Here is a 20,320-nt window from a genome sequence, read left to right as displayed (position 1 = left end):
TTGAGTACCAAATCAACATGTTTGAATTTTCTAGTCTTCAGTGTTACGTGACTCTTCAGAAATCATTCTGTTGGTTGTACTAAAATTGATCAATTCAATGCAGCCTTGGTGAGCATAAGAGCCGCCTTTCAAAAATGTAAAAAAAATAAATTAAATAAAGTCTTAATGACTCCAAACTGTTGAATGGTAGTGCAAGTATTTTTAAAATGTAAGCATTAACTTTCAAAACTTCTCTCTTTCTAATAGAATTTGACCGCCATGAATTGCAGATCTATGAGGAAGTAGCAAAGATGCCTCCATTCCAGAGAAAAACTCTTGTGCTGATTGGTGCACAAGGAGTGGGTCGCCGAAGCCTCAAGAACCGCCTGATTGTGTTAAACCCGCTGCAATATGGAACTACTGTACCTTGTGAGTAGATCATCAACATTAACATTAAAGGGATAGTTCACCTTCAGTCGATGGTCCCCATTGACTTCCATAGTATGGGGGGAAAAACACTGTCAATGGGGACCAACTGAAGGTGAATTACCCCTTTAATGTTGTTAATTATTACATTAATAATTACTACATTTGTCATTTTACCAATAAAAAGTCTCGCTCATCAGAATTTCGTATGTTTCTCAGTCACTTCTCGGCATCCACGCGATGACGAAAAGGACGGCCAGTCATACTGCTTTGTGTCCCGGGAGGAGATGGAGACGGACATCAAGACAAGTCGCTACCTTGAGCATGGAGAATATGACGGCAATCTATATGGAACCAAAATCGACTCTATCCATGAAGTCGTTCGCACAGGACGGACTTGCATACTGGACGTCAACCCACAGGTGAGTGGTTTTGTTAATGACAAAGAGATGTTTTAGTTTGCTATTGTACTGTGTATTGTAATCTGTAATAGACCATAGTATTTATGTATTAATAGCTGTTGAGGATGTGCTACAGGATTAACTACATATTTTCATAATCCTGTCCAGGGGTTCCTAAACTTGTCAGCGTAACCCCTTTGACCTAAAAAATTAACTTTTTTTTTTTTTTTTTTTTTTTTACATTTTCTTCCATATTGTGAGGTAAATCCAACTGAAACTTATTATTGGAAAATGAAAAAAATGTAGGACAGGCACTTTGTTGATTGGACCAAGGAAGAGCTGATTGTGAGAAAAGTGTGGCATATGTCACCAGAGAGAAGTCTGATGTTTTACTGGTAGCTTGAGATGACATTCAGATTAAAAAAAAAAACCTTCACAATTCACAATGTGATCTTTGCAAAATGGTACAGTATTATTTTGTGGCAGTGACCATTTAATAGTAAATGAGTAAATAAAATATCCAAAGTAATTGTTTTTCCCAAAAGAATTTGTTCCGCTTTTTATAAACTCACAAACCTCCTATGGTTTTCTCAGTTTGGGAAACCCTAAAATTCTGGTCTTTGAGGACCCCTGACTGCTCATTTTGAATGCCTCCTCAAGATCATTTCAGGTCTTGGATATATACATATATATATATATATATATATATATATATATATATATATATATATATATATATATATATATACATATATATATATATTAAAAAATGTATACCGCATCTTAAAAATGCAATGCCTATTGTGCAAGAAAATGGGAATAGATCTGTCTTTTTGAGGATTGACAGTAATTGTCCTGAAGTCATTCATTATTGTTAAAGGCCCTGAATTTATTTGACAAGCAGTGCTTAAATGTGGGTTAATTTAGAGATGCAACTGTTCTGGTTGCTGATGGTCTAATAGCACAGCACAGTGTCAGCTTTCTCTCAGAGACGGAGCCCATCTTAATTCATCCATTTAAGCACCAACACCAAAAATGTTAAAGCTTTAAAAAAACAAACAAACAAAAAAAACACTTATTCACCTGATAATCTTAGTAATAATTATGTAATTACAATGTTGTAAATGTGACAGTATGGGTGAAGATGAACAGTCAGTGTGATTGTGATTGTGTGCTGCAGTCATCAATGCAGTCCAGACATAAATGACTTCACAATGATTGAAAGCTGCAAATAGAGATAGCTGCTCTCAAAACATGGCTTCATGAAACATTGAAACACTGATTTTTTTTTTTTTTTTAATCAGTGGTTCAGAACTTGTATAAAACTCACCAAGTCATGTGATTTCAACAAACGAGGCTTCATTATGTCATACTGTTTTGTTTTGTTTTTTTATTTAAACCTTGGTTTGCAAACATTTCAAAATTCAGAGGGTTCGCAACTAGATGTGGATCTGGTGAGCTCATGAACAATTGGTTAATGGTTTTTAAATGGTCTTGGATCAGTGTTATAATGTACATTCATTTTTAATGAATTTTAAGGTGTTTGATGTTTAATACAAAAAGGAAAATGAAACCTAATTGAGCTAGTTTGCCAAGCCCTGTCTAAAAACACACACCCTACCTAATAAGAATTACAAATGATTAAAACACAAATTTTACAGAACCTTCACATTTAATGGTATTTAATTATTTGTAGATTACATTTAATAGATTGCACTTTGAAAGCATTTGCAATTGGTTTGTAAAAGGTGTCATTATACAGAGTTTTTGTTGCGCTTTCATTTTTGACCAGAAGGTTTGACCACCTGCCTGTGGTCTATTGTGCGCTTCAGAACAGTGAATCTGTTCATGGACCAATTGGTTTAGTTGATTCAGAGCTTCAAAAAGCTTCTTATCTCCCTTCACTAACAAAAGGACTTTATTTGATAAATGTGCTCTGCAGGCGCTAAAGGTACTGAAGACATCAGAGTTTATGCCATTCGTGGTTTTCATCGCTGCCCCAGAGCTCGACACACTACGGGCCATGCACAAAGCTGTGGTGGATGCTGGGATCACAACCAAGCTACTGACGGTCAGCCTCATTTCTGTCTATCAAATTCACTTTCTCAATTTTTTTTTCCCCCAATAACGTAGAAACATTGGAGTTACCATAAGCTCAGAGTTTGAGATATGGGGCCAGTTGTACTAACAGCTCGCGCCAGCGTAAACCGTCCTTTGGCGTTAAAATAGTACGGTCAGGATTTACTAAAGATGCGCAGTGAATAATTAGCGCTGAAAAGGCGTGGACACAGTTATTTTTGCGCCTCACCTTATTGAATATGTATTTGTAGGAGTTTCCTTTTCAGACGCAAAATTTATAGGAGGAGAGTATTCAAATGAATCACGCAATGGGTTTTACTAACGTTACAATTTGCGCCATTATTTAACGCCCAAAAAAGCATGTCTTAAACAATTTTGCGCTCGAAATGACTGCAGTTATTGTTGCTAGGAGGAGGCACCGCAGGGAACAGAGAGCGCGTGGTAGAAGGTTTTTTTTTTTTTTTTTTTCACACGTATTAATTTATTTTGAATGCCAGAAGAACACATTATCCGAACATATTGTTTGCCAAGCCATGTTATTTTTAATTTGCTTCAGGAAATAAAAGACGACTTGGAACCATCAACTAGGAGTCACGCAATACCAGCTCTATAGAAGCCTCCGGTTCTTTTCAGCGTACTGTGGCTTCGTTATTTCTTTATTCTTTATTTGTGACTATGCTAATTTGCGCTGCGCTTAGCATATTGCGTTGGTCGATATGTAAATGAGATGTTGCGTCTGTGTTCTTTAATTTGCACGTTGTTAGTAAATCACCCGTAGAAATTTCCACACCCATCGGCGCGGTTTTGGAATTGCGCTCTCACGCTAATTTGTCCTGTTTAGTAAAACTGGCCAATAGTTCTTTAGAAGCCACAAGTAAGTGTGACTACTTCTATTTCTGTCTTTTTAGGAAACGGACCTAAAGAAAACCGTGGACGAAAGCGCCAGGATCAAGAGGGCATACAATCACTACTTTGATCTGACTATAGTTAATGACAATCTGGACAAGGCCTTTGAGAAACTGCAGGCAGCTGTGGAGCAGCTGACCACACAACCACAGTGGGTCCCTGTGAACTGGGTTTACTGAGACGTACAGCGGTCCAGACACCCTGTCATCATCATCGGCGGCACAACCGATACGTCAGCAGCACAGAACACACATTCACACTGAACGGACCCAGCAGTCACTATGCAAATGTACACTAGCCATCCAGTCATGACATACACAAGGGAAGTGTACTTATTTATTAACATTTTTTTTATTTTCTACTGACTAAACTTAAAGTGCCCCTATTATGGGTTATGAAAGGTTCATATTTTGGTTTTGTGAGTCCTCAACAACAGGTTGACAAGGTCAAAAAACACTTTCATTTTCTTATAATATGCCTTTATTTTTACTTTATTTGCTCAACAATTCATTTTTCAAAACCCCTCCTTTGCGTGACGCTAATCTGTGGTGATTGGTCGATTTCATTTTCATTTAAAGCAGCGTTTGTGAGCGCAGTGCTGCTTTGTGTACAGCCATTAATGGGGAAACAGCTATTTTTAACGCTCAAAGCGGCACCTAGTGGCAAAGAATTAATTAGCATTTTCATTCAGACCAATGTGAAAATCAAGTTTCCCCAGGTCTGCACATGCAACAAGTGGGCGGGCAATATGCTAATGTTTCATGTTGACCTCAACCCGAAACGACTTGGGATTTGTTTTAAAAACAACTCATTTCAATGATTCAGAGTCGACTCTTTTGAGAGACAATAACTTTATACACAGTGCACTTTCAGATTTAAAACTTTGCAGGATGTTTTCATTCACTTAGAGCTGTTACACACTGCATGAAAGGTAATTTTCAAAAATCCATAATAGGGGCACTTTAAATACTTGGAGGGAAAAAACAAATAGGATTTTTTTTTTTTTAATGGTTTGTCATTTAAAATAGTGATTTAATAATTTTCCAAATAAGTATAAGCTGCATTACAGTATTTAAAGCAGGGGTCTGTTTTCTTGCTGTAATTTTATTGTTTCAAATGGTGGTTTACAGTTCAGGATTCATCTCGCATTTCTTCATCTGTCATACAGTTCAGTCACTACAGTATGTCAAGCAGCTTTAGTTTATCCAGCTTTGAACTTAAGATCTTTAGAAGTGTCATCCTGTTATCCTTTTTCAGTTAAATTCAAGGAACGCAAGGAGTAAGCCAAATTTAACTTTTACGATATCACAATAGCACTTTATTTTACAGTCCTGTTATGTATGTAGTATAATAACTAGGTACTAATCATGAACCTAACCTTATAGCCCAGAGTACACTTCAGTTTTGACGCGAACGCTTAAAGGGGTCGTTCACTTAAAAACTGGTCATTTACTCACCCTCGTGTAGTTTCAAACCTGTCTGAATTTCTTTCCACTTTTGAACATAAAAATATATTTTGAAGAATGTGGGTAACCAAACAGTTGTATGGTTACCCACATAGTATGGAAAAAATACTATGAAAGTCAAAGGGGACCAGAAACCATTTGGTTGCCCACATTCTTCGAAATATCATCTTTTGTGTTCAGCAGAAGAAAGAAATGCATTCAGGTTTGGAAAAAATATAGGGTGAGTGAATGATGACATAATTTTAACTTTTGTGAACTCCTGCTTCATTGCTCCATCCCATCCATCCCCCTCTACTGAAATGATGGGCCAGTTCAATGTTGCCACCTTGTGGACAGACAAACAAATTGGTGTGAAAAAGCTTGTCAGACAGATACTGTGCCTGAAATGGAACGCTTCCCTACTACATAGTATGCAAAAAAAAAAAAAAAACGTATACAAACACCAGTGTTATGTTCAAATTCATAGTATTCGATAAACAGTAGGTGAAAAAGTACTTGGTTGACCTACAGCTTTCATAAGGATTCTGAAGTGTGCATTCGATGGACACTTTACTATCCTGTGAGGCCATGGTAGAGATTTATGAAGGGCAGTAAAGCAATGCAACAGACACCAGTAGGTCACATGACATGGTGGATGTGTGTTCCAATTTCATTCATACTACCCATACTCATACTATATAGAACATACTTTTGAATTGGAATTTATTTTGCAAAAAAATGTAATGCCTATTACGGTGATTTCAGACACACTGAGAGTTTGTATGAGATCTCTGCAAAATGAAAGTGAACATTTTCAAACTGGTGGATGTTTCTAAATAATGCAATGAAAATGATTGGCCCCACCCACTTGTCTGGTAACCCATCACTGTCCTGCAGAGACCTATATTTGGACACAGTACATGCAAACTATGCTGATGACGAAATTTACATCACATGCACTGTGTAAAAATCTATACTTCAGTTTTATATTTCAGCTAATGCATAGAGCAGAATGCAAAGCCTTTCAAATATTATCCATTTGAATAGTGTCACGCACACTATAAAGTTTCATTCTTGTCCAGCATCTGCACCAATTCTAATAAAAATGTCTTTTGTACTCTTTTAAATTAGTTGCATTTGTCTCTTAACCACTTCACACAAATGCTTGTCAATGCAAGTGTTTTTTGTTGCGGTCTTCAGTAATTCATCTCTTTTTCGACTGTGAAACAACATTCCAGGCCACTAATTAGTGCAAAAAAAAATTCAAGGCACATGTGGGAGCTGAGCGTAAAAGTACTGCAAACATACTTGCAGTACAATGAAGTATACTCTGGGCTTAAGGGCCGGTTCACACAGAACAAGTTTTTGTGTTCCATTGCATCGTTGTTTTTCATGCGTCTCGCTATGTTTCAGTGTCTTATCTTGTGCAAGTTGAAAATGCATAACCTTGGCTGATTTTTTTCCATTCATCGGTGTTGCACCTCTACATCTGGATATTTTTGTGCGGCACCTGTAGTTTTTAAAAGCAGAAGCCTGTTCTGTGTGAACAGCCCCTAAACCTAACCTTAACTCAAGTCCAAGTTACCTTACATTATATTACCTTATATTAAGTGCATGTACTATAAAATAAAGTGCATCCAATATCATTGTTTTAGTTTTGTCGTTGCAGAATTATGAGCTAAAGTGTTGCTTGAATGTCCTAGTAAACAGAATCAGCACTGTATTTAGCTAAATGCCTTTTACACAGGCACAAAATCACATTCAAACGTGGAATATAGACCAAGTGTGTCATGATCACAACCTACCTGGCCTCACAGATTCATAACCTGTTATCTAGCTGTATGTAGTGATGTATATCTGTCTCTGGTGTCTTGCTCCAGTGTCTTTTTCAAGGCTTTCTAACTGATTTTTATCCAGCTTGCGTATTCACTTGAAAATTCTATATTTTGCGATACAGAGTTGTATTTTCTGAAAATAAAAAGCGGTCTAATAAATTAATCTTAATTTTGGATCACTTTACTTAAGAGTCTTTATTTTCTGGGGCCTCGTTTATAAAGTGTGCGTATGCTCCAATTTGATCTTAGTGTGCGTAAATCCACGCCAACGCTCATATTTGTAAAAACTGCCTTTGACATGGAAACGTCAGGGTCTGAGCAGACATGCACACTTTTTCTTGTCAGAATACCGCAGGTTTTTGGAAATGTAAGCTGTTCTAAATTAAAGGATTTGGACGATGACTGGTGATCTTTTACATGTTAATGACTTTAATTAGGAGTCGTTTACAAGGCAGAGAGATTTGATCATTCGTGAATCATGGGTTTCACATCTGAAAGAGAGGCGTACGTTCATTCTATGAATCACACGTACGCATATTTGAGAAATTATCGTGAGATCAAATTTAGAATGGTTTCTGCGCAACATTTTATAAATGAGGCTCAAGGTGTGCACATTTGCTCTTGGGGTCTGGGGTCTGAGGGTGTTTTGGGGCCCTGGAGAAGTTTTGACATGCCCTGACGTTTGTGCTTTTTTCAGTTGCTTATAAACATTTTAATGGCTAAAGTCTAAAAACACATTATTGTAGCCCAGTTTGTGCTGAATACAATGTGAGCAGCATGTACGTACGTGATTGTGTTTTTGAGAAAACAACGTTTATGCGTGGTTAGAAAAAATTACAAATTTTAAAGTAACTGAAATAAGGCCATAAAACACATACAGAACATTTGTTCACAAGACTTTTGAGAACTGGATCTTGTAGCCTAGAACTTTTGCTTCATAATGATCTGAAAATAATCTAACTCACTCATTCAGAGAAAACAATGTATTGATTTAAATTTTCTAAGTCACTTTTTGAGTAGAAAGGGTCTATGCGAGAGGGCGTGAACTATCCTGGATAATGCTGTGACTCACACCTGAGAAGACAAAGACCCGCATAATGAGCTCCATAATGAGCCATTGAGTCAGGTGTGTGACAGAGGGAATTGCTACAAGAAAGAATGTGAGGAAAAAAGAAATGTGTATACATATAACTATCACATAAAATAACTTGAGATTCAATTGCGAGTGCAGTTAAATAGTTTATTAGGAACAAACAAACAAATAAACAACAGAAGAGTCAAGACATCTTGGGTGCAATATCCAAAACAGTGGCAGGAAACTGGAACCCAGGAAAACGGGAGACAGCAGAAACTGCATGAGAAAACACAAAACAGACGTGAGCAACACAATGAACGGACAAAGACAAAGCAAACATGGTGACAATACATACACTACCAGTCAAATTATTTAAACAGTAAGATTTGTAATTTTTTTTTTTTTTTAAGAAGTGTCTTCAGCTCACCAAGCCTGCATTTATTTGATCCAAAGTACAACAAAAACAGTACATTATATTTATTATAATATACAGGCCTACATATTTTTACTATTCAAAATAAATAAAGCATAGAACGTATAACTATCCTCACGTTGTGCAACATTTAAATGCAATGAAAGGAATGCAATTTTACACATTTTATTCTGGAGTTATAGTTTGGGAAAAGTTCAACTAGTAAATGCGTTCAACTTTGTCACAACAACACATTATCGAATGCCAATAAGAAACATTACTTACTCTGTATAAAATATCTCCTCCGCCGCCGGCTCCAGCTGCGCTCGCGTTCGGTTTGTGAGGTAAATACAAGGCTTATTCCTCACAGCATGTTCTTCCAAAACTGAACAGTATCTGAGATGAACGCGTTGCTGCTTTGTTTACGGTGGTGTGGGCATTTACATGCCGCCTGTCTCGCGTGGAGATTTGTAATATCAATAGCGCGAGCTAATTAGAGATAATGAGACCACACGGAAAAACTGGACATGTCCTTGGTTTCATATGGATTACTTTATCACAGAATATTTGTTTTCGGTAAGACTTGCTTCATTTAAGAGTAGACATGTCAAGCTTTCTATAGATATATTTCCCATGTCTCTGTGTGAAGTATTTGCTGAGTTACAGTTCATTTTAGTGACGTGTTTCAAAAAGCAGTTTGCGGAGAGAGTGAAGACTGAGAACACACCCTGTTTGTTTTCTTTATTCTTCAAAAGCACAAAGTTTAGTTGTTATTATGAGTGTATACAAATAAAAGTAGACCCCTTACAGATTCGAATGGTGTATTGCTCTTATCTGTACGATCAAAAATGGCAGAGTAATTCAAGCTCATCTCGGCCTTATCAGGAAAATCTTCCTCAAAACGCATATTCTTTGTCGACCCCAGAGGGTTAAAGAAGTTTAGATGGCAGAAAACTGGGTTAAGGAATTTATGAAAACATGGACAAAATATGATGTAAACAATTCATTGTGCATTTTCACATAAGAGTGTATTTCCAGGGTTGCCAGGTTTTCACAAAACTAGCCCAATCGCGCTTCAAGGGGGGGGTCCCACGGTAAAAATCGCATTCCAGGAGCTAAATATCACGTTATTGGGTATCACGTTATCATAACCCATGGACATCAAAACCAACCCACACCAACAGTGTTAAAGTAGCCCAATTCTACAGGAAAACAGCAGACTTGGCAACACTGTCAAACCTTTTAGAGTGGAAATCCACAGAGGTACTTTAAAAAACAATTTAAAATGAATTACAACTATTTAAAGACGATTTCTATAAAACCGCTGAAAGGCCACTTAAGGATCCAATTTTTTTTTTCCTTCTTATCCCAGTTTGCAGATTGTCCACGGCTTTAAGTGCCCTTTGGTCCTCAGGTTACATCAGATATTTTTGCTTTGGTGTTGTACTCCAGTCAGACAGGGGGCACTAGAGATGCCAAGCCTTTAACAGTAATGCACAGCATGAGAGGAAGGCGATCCTGTGGGTTGCTGATTTTTGTAACCACTGAATCCTTCTCCTTAAGCAGTGTCACGTTACAGGAAGCAAAGAGTGATGTAACCTTCTTGAAGACTTTCTCATTGGTTAACGCAGCCAGATCAGCATCTTTCAGAGAGGACTTCTTATTTGAAGTCATATTTTGCACCTGCAGGACAATAAACACATCATATAGTCAGAAAAAGGAAGCTCTTTTGCTTGAATGTACAAAGCTGCTCAGTTTGTTGTCCTCCAAGCCAGAAGATAATCAGCATGTTCAAGTTAATGATTTCCCTTTTACAATGATGGCTCTGGATTTATGAGCAAATTAAAACCAGTATTTAACACGACTTGAGACTTTTACAAAGCTTGCAAACAAAAATTGAGTATATGTGATTGTCAAGAAAGCATGTACTATCATTATCACTACACAAAAATGCTTCAGAAGGCATTTATTAATGCTCCGGCACAGTGTGGAGTGTTTTTATTTTTTATTTTTTTTTATTATTATGATGGATGGATACACTTTTTTTGGACTGCTAAATCTCAACACTCATTCACTGCCATTATAAAGCTTGGAAGAGTCAGGACATTTTTAATATAACTTAATATAACTATTCGTCTAAAAGAAGAAAGTCATATACACCTAGAATGGCTTGAGTGTGACTAAATTATGGGGTAATTTTAAATTTTTCCCCTTTAAACAGGCCCTATTTATTACATGTGGCATTAATGCTTCCATTTTTGAAGGAAAAACTGTTCTTAATATGGAGTACAGTTACTTAATATGAAGATACTTACCAGATGAAGCAAAGCTTGCAGGGTTGCGTGACTGCAGCAGGATTTGAGCTCAAGCAGGGCAGAGTCAGTCATCTCTACATGAGCACATGATTGGTTATGAGAACAAAGGTCAATCTGACAGCAGGTGTATGACGACAAACAATCATCAGGTAAATGACAACGATGCATTGAAAGTGAAACTACGGATTGCTTTTTATGACCAGTTAATATACAAAACTTCATCTATGACCTTTATTTGTCAAATTTCTGTCACTTTAACTGAACTCACCATCTAAGGAGCTGATGAGCAGATGGGTGGCAGTCAGAGCGCTGGGTTTCTTCTGCTTTCCAGAAGCATTAGTACCAGCAGACTTCTGTACAAGCTCCAGCGTGGTCTTCAGAGCAGGCACCTTCTCTAATGTACTGGGATCAGGCTGCATCCCACCACACAGTTCCTCTAGCTGAAAGAGTGACAAACAAGTCTGAAGATGTCCAACATGTCTATTATTACTGTTCAAATGTTTGGGGTCAGTAAGATTTTATATTTTATTATTATTATTTTTTTTTAAGAAATCAATCCAGTTAAGTATGCATTAAATTGATCAACAGTGACAGTACTTTTATAATGTTACAAAAGGTTTCCGTTTCAAATTTTCTGTTCTTTTTTTTTTTACTTTACATTCATCATAGAATTCTGGGGAGAAAAGCACATTGATAATAAGAGGAAATGTTTCTTTAGCACAAATCAGCATGTTGTAATGATTTTATTAAGAATCATGTGACACTGAAGACTGGAGTAAATTGTAGTGAAGGCTGAAAATGCAGCTTTGTCATTACAGGAATATATAAAATTTTAAATATATAGAAATTTTTAATTGTATAATTTAAATATTATACTACTATTACTATTTTTTAAAAAAAAATAAAATCCTTGAGTATAAGAAACTTCTTTAAAAAACAAAAGAACTGGCCTTGATGATTTCTGCCATTGTTTTTATGTACTTCCAAACAGTTCTAGTTGTTCCCATGACGTGCTTTTGATGAAACTTTTGTGCGATTTATCTTTAAATCCATTAAATCCCAACAATAATTAATATTTCAGCATTAGAAACATTAGTGTGACTAAAGAGCTTACATATACTGGTGTGGATTAACCATTACAGAAACATTAAAAAAACAACACTGATAATTCTGGTAATCACCAATACTGTTAGTTGAGGGCAGCTGTGGCACAAACCTTACACTGGGTGTTGGTCTAATAAATTTAAGCACTGTATATGTTTTATTTAAGATGACAAATAGATGGCATTTGATGTAGAATAATTCCTACTGTTTCAAAAAAACTAAAAATCTGATGTAAGATTCCCCGTTGTCACTCACTGCGTCCTCCAGCACGCTGATGGCTGCACTGTCCTGCAGGAGCAGAGAGATCTGCTGGAATAATGAGGAGCGTGTGCTGGATGGGAGTTTAGAGAGAACCGTAAACTGCCCCTGGAGTCCTTCCAGATCTAAAGAGAGAGAAAGTAAATAATCTTTATCAAAGCATTTTTAATGGAAATAATGTAAACTCTATAGTATTAACCAACCGTCCTTACTCAAACATTAGGTCAATATACAGTCCTGTGAAATAGTATTTGCCCCCTTCCTGTTTTTTTTTTTTGCATATTTGTCACACTTAAAAGATTCAGATCATCAAACAAATTTTAATATTACACAAAGATAAAGCAAGTAAAGTGCAGTTTTTAAATTATGATTTCATTTATTAAGGGAAAAAAGCAGTCCAAAACCTACCTGGCCCAAGGTGAAAAGGTAATCTTTGTGTAATATTAAAATTTGTTTAATGATTTTAATCATTTAAGTGTGACAAATATGCTAAAAATAAAAAAAATGTAAAAACAAGGGGGCAAAAACTTTTTCACAGCACTGTACAACTAATAAACCAAAAATAAAAGTAAGTAGGTATCTCTTTTGAATAATTAATTAATGCGCAACCATGAAAACGTATGTTCTATATACTATGAATGGGTTATGTTAACCCACCAGCGTCACTTTACAGCCATTCACAAGTAGTAAAGAATCCACTACTGTGAATTCAGACACACCCTGGTTTCACATCACATTTTTCACCTATTATTATAAAATAGGGAAGTGTGTGTGATTTCTGATGCAGCCAAACTTGCTGTGTTGGGCTATCTGTGATGTGTCACAGATTCATAGTTTTACATTTTGGGAAATCAACTTTCCATTGGCTTACTTTACAGTTGTCGCTGAATAAATTACTTTGAGAAAAAATTATTGTCAAAAAATGTTTTTATGTTGTTTTCAATGAAAGAAGGTTAGAGTAGCTACTGTAATGTTACCTTTCTGCAGTTTGTTGGATGTTTTCCCTGGTGCGGCACTAACTGTGCATGCTTCCTTCACCTTCACTCGCCCGTCAACTTCAAAACCACCCTTGACATTTGGCAGCAGGCACAGTTCTGACAAAATGGATGAGAGTACATTGTTTGACCCTTCAGAATTACCATTCCTATAATGTTTAAGGACGTTTTTCTAAACGTCTGTACGATAAACAATTTTGGTAATGTAAAGGTCTTTGCACACTGAGTCGTTTTTTCGTATTCGTCATCCTAAAAATTTGTCACGCAGAGACCTTGCACACCGAGTCCGATGCGTATTAATTAATCCATTGCGGATAAATTTGCAAAACAACACAAAATAGTCTTTAAGCAGTGAGGATAATTTTGTTGTCCGCTCTCTTCATAAAAAGAGGAAATATTGGGTTCATCTGCTGAGATTGCGTAGAGAGGAGTTCCACCCCATCAAGGAGCTGCGGGATTATTTCGAGCGATTCAAAGTTTACTACAGGATTTTGATGCTTTGGTAGCAATACGAGAGTCACATATTTAAAAGAAGACCTCCTTGAACCTCTGAATTGTCAAAACACCTTGCTTGCTACGGATGCGCAAAATGCAGAAAATCGAACCCGATCCGAATTTTTTATGACGGACGAAGGTTTCGGAGGCAGTGTGTAAACATGATTGACACAACGTGAGGTCATATTTATTTTTTAACGTACAAAAATTTAAATGTGCAATGACCTTAAATCTTAAAACCTCTGATCAGGAATGTAATTGGTACAAATCTTCCAATGAATGATTTAGCAAAAATAACTTACCGTAGTGTCCAGTTTGAGAAACTTCTAGTTCAATCACACTGTAAGCAATGGTGGTTTTGGGGGGGATGTTGATAGACACATTAGTGTCATACTCGACAAAAGGCTTCCCTTTATCATTGACTGACACCTGCGGAGAAACAAGAGACAGACGGGACCGTTTGTATTGGGAGGAGAGGAGACAGGAGGCAGGACCGGACACGTCCCCCTGGAATGTTGTTACTGGATGGTGATACACCCAAGACTGTCATCGGAATAGAAGAGTGTGTGATCACAAAAGCCCCACCTTTATTGCCTTATTGAACCCAAACATTCCAGTGCAGGTACCACCTTCCTGAACGTCCTCGGTGACGGTGCAAGGCTGAGTGGTGATGATTCGCTCCTTCACGAGTGTCATCACCTCCCTATACGACTCCCGTGTCTGCTCGATCAGAGAGTGCTTCAGGTCCAGAACTCTACAACCACAGCAGAGATTCAGGTATGACAAGTGTGTCACATGGATTTATTGTCAAAAATGCGTTCATCTACACGTGGAAGGTGTGTCTCAAGTCTTCATTGTCTACAACTTCTCACGTGCATCAATACACCTGGATCAACTTAAAGAAACGGTTGGAGATATATCTATCTTTAAATTTCTCTTGTTGGTGTCGTCAACATGATTTAGACAAATAAGCCAATAAATTTAGTTATGACATAAAGAATATTTTTAGGTCACATGACAAAACATTTGAAAGTGCATGAACGCTAATTTTATTGAAGGAGTTTTAGATACATGATCAATGAAATTAAACCTTGTGAATCATTGTTAAATTTCTAAAAACAGTGTTCAATAACACTTGTTTTTTTCCCTACATATATACATGAGTCTATTATGGAAGCCCGTTTCTGCCACTGAATAAGAAATTTAAAAAAGGTAACTGGGACTTTTTACTTCACAGACCTTTTTTTTTTCTCGCAATTCCGAGTTTTCATCTTGCAATTCTGACTTCTTTTTATTTATTTTTTTTTTGAATTGTGAGATATAAACTTGCAATTGTAAAAAAATTCCAGAATTGCAAGCTGACTGACGGAATTGTACTTCTAACTTGCAATTGCGAGTTCATGTCTCACAATTCTGAGAAAAGAAGTCAGAATTGCGGGATATAAATTCTGAATTGGGAGATGTAAACTCAAAATTGCGAGGGGGAAAAAAGGCAGAATTCTGGGTTTATATCTTGCAATTCTGTATTTTTCAGAATTTCTGAAGTTGAGATCTCAACTCAGAACTGCGAGGAGAAAAGTCTCTTGGCAGAAATGGGCTTCCACAGTCTATCCTCAATCTTTTTAAAAAAAAATTTTTTTATAGATATTTAAAAAAATATTTATTTTTACCTTTTAAACTAGACTCAAATAATTCTAGATTCTAAATTTCACATAATTGCCTCATATATTAATGTGATAAACAATGAAGCATACTTAGAAAATCAAAGCATATTTCTTAGATGCCGTCAGCCTTAAATCTCAGTTTGTGATCGAGGGCAAACAAAAAACGGGAGGATGACTTCACAGAAAAACAGAAATATAACAAGAGTTTTAAACACGCACAACACGCCTTGTACTTTCATTTCCTTATTTTCATTCACTAGTGTCTGTATCTGTCACTAGAGGTGAGATTCACTTGTATTTAAACCACATTCCATATCACAACAAGCTTGTGAAGACGGTGGCTCTAAACACACTCATGTGGTCAGTCACCTAGATTTGGATTCCTGTAAGAGCTTCTGAACATCCACCTCCTGTTTCTTTAGGTTTCCAAACGATGACTGAAATTTGCTGGAGCCGGCACCCCCCACATTAATGCTCCCCGCCCCAAGGTCCGCTTCAGCACTTCCACTTTTGTTATCCACAAGTTTGCCATTATAGGTCAAAAAGTCTGTTTCAACCACATCTGTGAACAAAAATAATAATGTACATCAGCTCTCCCAAACACATAACCACCTGATTTTAAATAGAGTTACACACACAAACAATTTGGGGAACAATTTTCACACAGAGAACATGATACTATAGTATCTAAAAGTATATTTTGATACTAAAAGTCTATTTTCTAAAAAAAAAACTTAGTGCAGATAATATTATGAAATAAAAGGACACTTAAGTGTGCTTAAAGAGAACATGTTCCTTAACACACTTTTAAAGAGCACTTTGTAATAATGTCAAATTAAAAGTTTTACTTTAAAGTACATTTTAAATCATCGTTGTAATATCTTTTGTTGTGCCGTTTTATGTGTTGACTAACATACTAAATAAGTACTTGATTACAAGGTTACACTTTATTTGGTAACACTTTACAATAAGGGTACATGAATAATCATGTGCTAATGCCTAAATTAATACTTAATTCAACAAATACTAATGATTATTAAAGTTGTTAACTAATCATGAATTAATGAAGAGCTATACTTAATTTCAACTGGAGTCATTTGGATTCACGCATAATAACTGCAGCCTTAATTACATGTTAGTAAATGTTTGAAAGTTAATGCATTAATTAACATTTATGGCTAAACTAAATCAAACAGCCTCTTTAAGAAAGAATAAGAAATGCTATGATTTTGTAATAAACTCTCTTAACCGGGCTAAATACTTGCTGTGTTAGTACACGTGTGTTTGATAGTAAGTATAAAATAAATCACAATCTGAGTTTAGTAAGTAGTTAACAGTGCATTAATTATGATTGAGCCCCCTCAAGTAAAGTCATGTCAAAATAATACATTAACAAGCCATGAGTTAATGTTAGTGTATGGGAAGTTAATAATGAGTTAATTATTGTGGGCCCTCCCAAAGTAAAGTCATGAGAAAATAATGAATTAACAAACCATGAGTTGATGTTAGTGTATGGGTTATTAATGAGTTAGTTATGATGGGTAAACTCATGACACAATGACACATTAACAAATCATCAAATAAAAACCATCAAATGTGCTGTAAGAGTCATATTTTTTCATTTACACCACCTTTAATTATTTCCTTTATTTATAGTCCTTTTATTATTTATATCATTTAACATATATGGACTCAAAAGAAAGTCCAAACTTACCTGTAAAAACACACAAGGTACAATATAAAGGTAAAATATGGGGTGTCCAAAAGCTAATGCTAACGACAAAACAATGCTGCTAATTACTGTACATAACTTTCAAAAGATTAATGAACTTAATGATTAATTTGGTTTAAAAAAGCAGTCGACCTTTATTAGATTAAAGTTTTAGTGCCATCAATTAAACAGATCTGTTAGATCAAACGTGGGGGGAAAAAAGACTAATAACTATCTCTAATATTTTGTATTATTCATTTATGTTTAGTCATAACGTCAGTATTTAGGGTTTGTTTCTGGTGGGCCACTTATTAGTGTCGCACTCTAGGCGCTCGCGGTTTGCTGGCATTTTAATCGAATAAATGTTGGCTGCTTTTGTAAACCGAATTAATAATTCAATTCATGTTTGCATCTGTGTTTTATTGGAAGTTATGTACAGTAATTAATGGTATTATTTTGTTGTTTAATTGTGTATGCTTCTGGAGATGCCATATTGTACCTTATGTGTGACAGGTAAGTTTGGACTTTTCTTTTATGATGTTAATAAATAATAAAAGGACTATAAATGAGCTTTATCGTTGATTGTTGTACTGGTGGCGTAAAGGAATAAATATGACTCTTACAGCACGTTTAATGGTTTTTATTTGATGATTTGTTAATGCATCATTGTGTTATGAGTTTACTTTGAGGGACCCATCATAACTAACTCATTATTAATAACCCATACACTAACATCAACTCATGGTTTGTTAATTCATTATTTTGTCATGACTTTACTTGAGAGGGCCCACAATAATTAACTCATTATTAACTTCCAATACACTAACATTAACTTATGGTTTGTTAATGCATTATTTTGACATGACTTTACTTGAGGGGGCCCAATCATAATTAATGCACTGTTAACTACCTACTAAATTCAGCTTTTAACAACAGTTAAAAAATTATAGTATTAAATTCTTTTAATTTATTTCAAAGTCAGAGTATTTCTTATTCTTTCTTAAAGAGGCTGTTTGATTTAGTTTACCCATAAATGTTAATTAATGCATTAACTTTCAAACATTTACTAACATGTAATTAAGGCTGCCGTCATTCATGCGTGAATCCATATGACTCCAGTTGAAGTTAAGTATAGCTCTTCATTAATTCATGATTGGTAAACAATTTTAATAATCATTAGTAATTGATGAATTAAGTATTAATTTAGGCATTAGTACATGATTGTCCTTGTTAGTGTAATTATACATTTAATTTAAGTATTGAGTAATATTACTACAAGGACCTTAAAATAAAGTGTTACCCTAAACTGCAACTTCATTATTACAAATGTGTAATTACAAATATATTTAAAAACTTTACATACAAGTCTCAATAGAAATTATATTAAAGTATATTTTAGTTTACCATAAATCCATATTTCAAAGACAACAGAATTATGAAATCACATTTAAAGATGTACTAAAGTCCTACTTAAGTGGGTCATAAAAGCACTCAAAAGTTCAGCAAGCTGCATTTAATATAAATTTAAACACAAATATATTTCAGAAAAGTCGATCTTTACCTGGATTTATGGGATCTCCAACAAGAACATCATTTAATTTGAAGTCTGATATTAGGTACTTGGGCTGTTGCCAAAACCAGTAGCGGTTTTGCTTGATGACCAGTGCCAGAGGAGCCAGACCATCAGAGTCATTCAGACGGGACACTGAGATCAGGGAACCATCAGTGTCGATCTCAGAGACCAGGTTCTTAGTGGCTTTCGCAAACATCTTTCTTGCTGACAGGCAGAAAAAGCACAAAACAGCCATAAGTGTATTTCATTTCAAAGAAATGTACTCCTGTCACTGTTGTATTGCTTACAAAAAACCTACCATAAAGTAATCATAGTATCATAACGCCAAGGGATTCTTTTAAGTACCTTGGAATATCATTTCACATAAATATTTATTACTTTATTTTACAGTGTCATTGATTCACGTTACATGTAGCCTACTTAATACAATAATAACAGTAAATTATACTATAGTACGTTAATTAATATTACTCAGTACTTAAAGGTATAATTGCACTGGAAGGACACCTTAAAATAAAGTGTAAACAATTAATCATGTATAATCATTCAGTACCATAGTATTACACCCAGATGGCATCTCTGTACCACAGTAGCCTACTGCCGCATTTCTTTCATCTAAAGACAAACACTGGTCTCGCTAGAGTTGTGATATACAACAAGCATATTGACTGCGATACATTTATTTGACTCAGTGTATATTTTATACAGTAACAACAATATTATGATGTATAGTTCCGTAGTTATCAATAGCTAACTCCTACCTATACATAATTTAGTATTACATTGACACTGTGACACTGAAGAATTGCTGTCTAATAATGCCAAAAGGTAACGTTACAATGTAGCGATAGAAACATATATATATTGTAATCCTTTCTTCTCTTCATAACGTAACAATTTTGACAGGAGTGGACTAACTTAATGTTAAAGTAACAAGCTTTGAAGACAACAGAAAACAGAAAAAGATCTCGTGCTTACCGTCTTCTGCTCTAGTCGTTTCTGTTTGAAGACATCTACCACCACACACAAGACAAAAGCAGAGAGAGCAGTCCGGTGTTTTGCGTAGCCCCGCCCCCACACATTTCATTGGCTCAGTCCCAGACGACGAATTTTTCATTTGCTGCACAGGTTGTCAATCAAAGTTTCGGCCGTTTTATCTCTTGAGAGAAGGTGTTGTTATCTAACAAGTTGTTTACAAGTTGTCACTGAGAGAATGTTATACTTAAAGTTATTATAAGTTAACAGCATGTCTTTAACATCTTATTGTTTTATCTAACGTAGGCCTACCTTGTCCTATATGTCTTTCTGGAAAGCAAATCCCATGAAACTGTATTTATTTATTTTTATGTAAAAGAGCAAGGCTTTGAGTAGCTGGTGTGGCTCATAGTAGGGAGGAGCAGTCTGGAGGGAAGAGATAATGTCAGTCTGTCACACTGACTAACTGGTTATGTGAGAGTAGCTACTGGTGGAACAAAAACACAAAATTCTGAACTGAAGTTGATAAATGTCTCTCAGAAATGAATAGATAAATCAGTCAATTGAAAAAAAGTCTAAACATGACCTACTGTCCAGTGGCATCAAATATTTTTTGCACTGGCCTCACAAACTACTCTCTTCAGATCCGATCACAACATTTCTATAAGGTCA

General features: G+C 35.7%; 2 protein-coding genes across 4 annotated transcripts in view; one reads left to right on the top strand and one right to left on the bottom strand.

Annotated features, from left to right (window-relative positions):
• pals2a (protein associated with LIN7 2, MAGUK p55 family member a) overlaps positions 1 to 7,247 on the top strand; it is a 33,949-nt gene extending 26,702 nt beyond the window's left edge. For both annotated transcript variants that reach the window (XM_058747353.1, XM_058747351.1), the window contains 4 exons: positions 247 to 408; positions 625 to 827; positions 2,749 to 2,877; positions 3,794 to 7,247. In XM_058747353.1, coding sequence (XP_058603336.1) covers positions 247 to 408; positions 625 to 827; positions 2,749 to 2,877; positions 3,794 to 3,970 — 671 coding nt within the window. In that variant the 3' untranslated portion in view covers positions 3,971 to 7,247. The remainder of the gene's footprint in view (positions 1 to 246; positions 409 to 624; positions 828 to 2,748; positions 2,878 to 3,793) is intronic.
• A 469-nt stretch (positions 7,248 to 7,716) lies between these two features.
• gsdmeb (gasdermin Eb) lies at positions 7,717 to 19,948 on the bottom strand. Of its 2 annotated transcripts, none has more exons than XM_058745754.1 (10): positions 19,652 to 19,948; positions 18,662 to 18,877; positions 15,759 to 15,951; positions 14,311 to 14,479; positions 14,028 to 14,154; positions 13,213 to 13,329; positions 12,233 to 12,360; positions 11,142 to 11,313; positions 10,874 to 10,947; positions 7,717 to 10,241 (listed from the first exon to the last, which is right to left on the bottom strand). In XM_058745754.1, exons 1-10 carry the CDS (start codon positions 19,788 to 19,790, stop codon positions 10,011 to 10,013), a joined length of 1,566 nt encoding a protein of 521 aa, XP_058601737.1. In that variant the 5' UTR covers positions 19,791 to 19,948; the 3' UTR covers positions 7,717 to 10,010. The 2 variants fall into 2 exon arrangements, with proteins under 2 accessions (XP_058601737.1, XP_058601739.1); XM_058745756.1 differs by having other exon boundaries at positions 18,662 to 18,873; positions 19,652 to 19,705.
• Between the last annotated feature and the right edge of the window lie 372 nt (positions 19,949 to 20,320).

The sequence above is a fragment of the Onychostoma macrolepis genome, chromosome 16 (genome assembly GCF_012432095.1).
Source record: "Onychostoma macrolepis isolate SWU-2019 chromosome 16, ASM1243209v1, whole genome shotgun sequence".
Classification (NCBI taxonomy): Eukaryota; Metazoa; Chordata; class Actinopteri; order Cypriniformes; family Cyprinidae; genus Onychostoma; species Onychostoma macrolepis.
The sequence above is the reverse complement of the archived record's forward strand: the minus strand, read 5'-3'. Positions and strand labels throughout refer to the sequence as shown.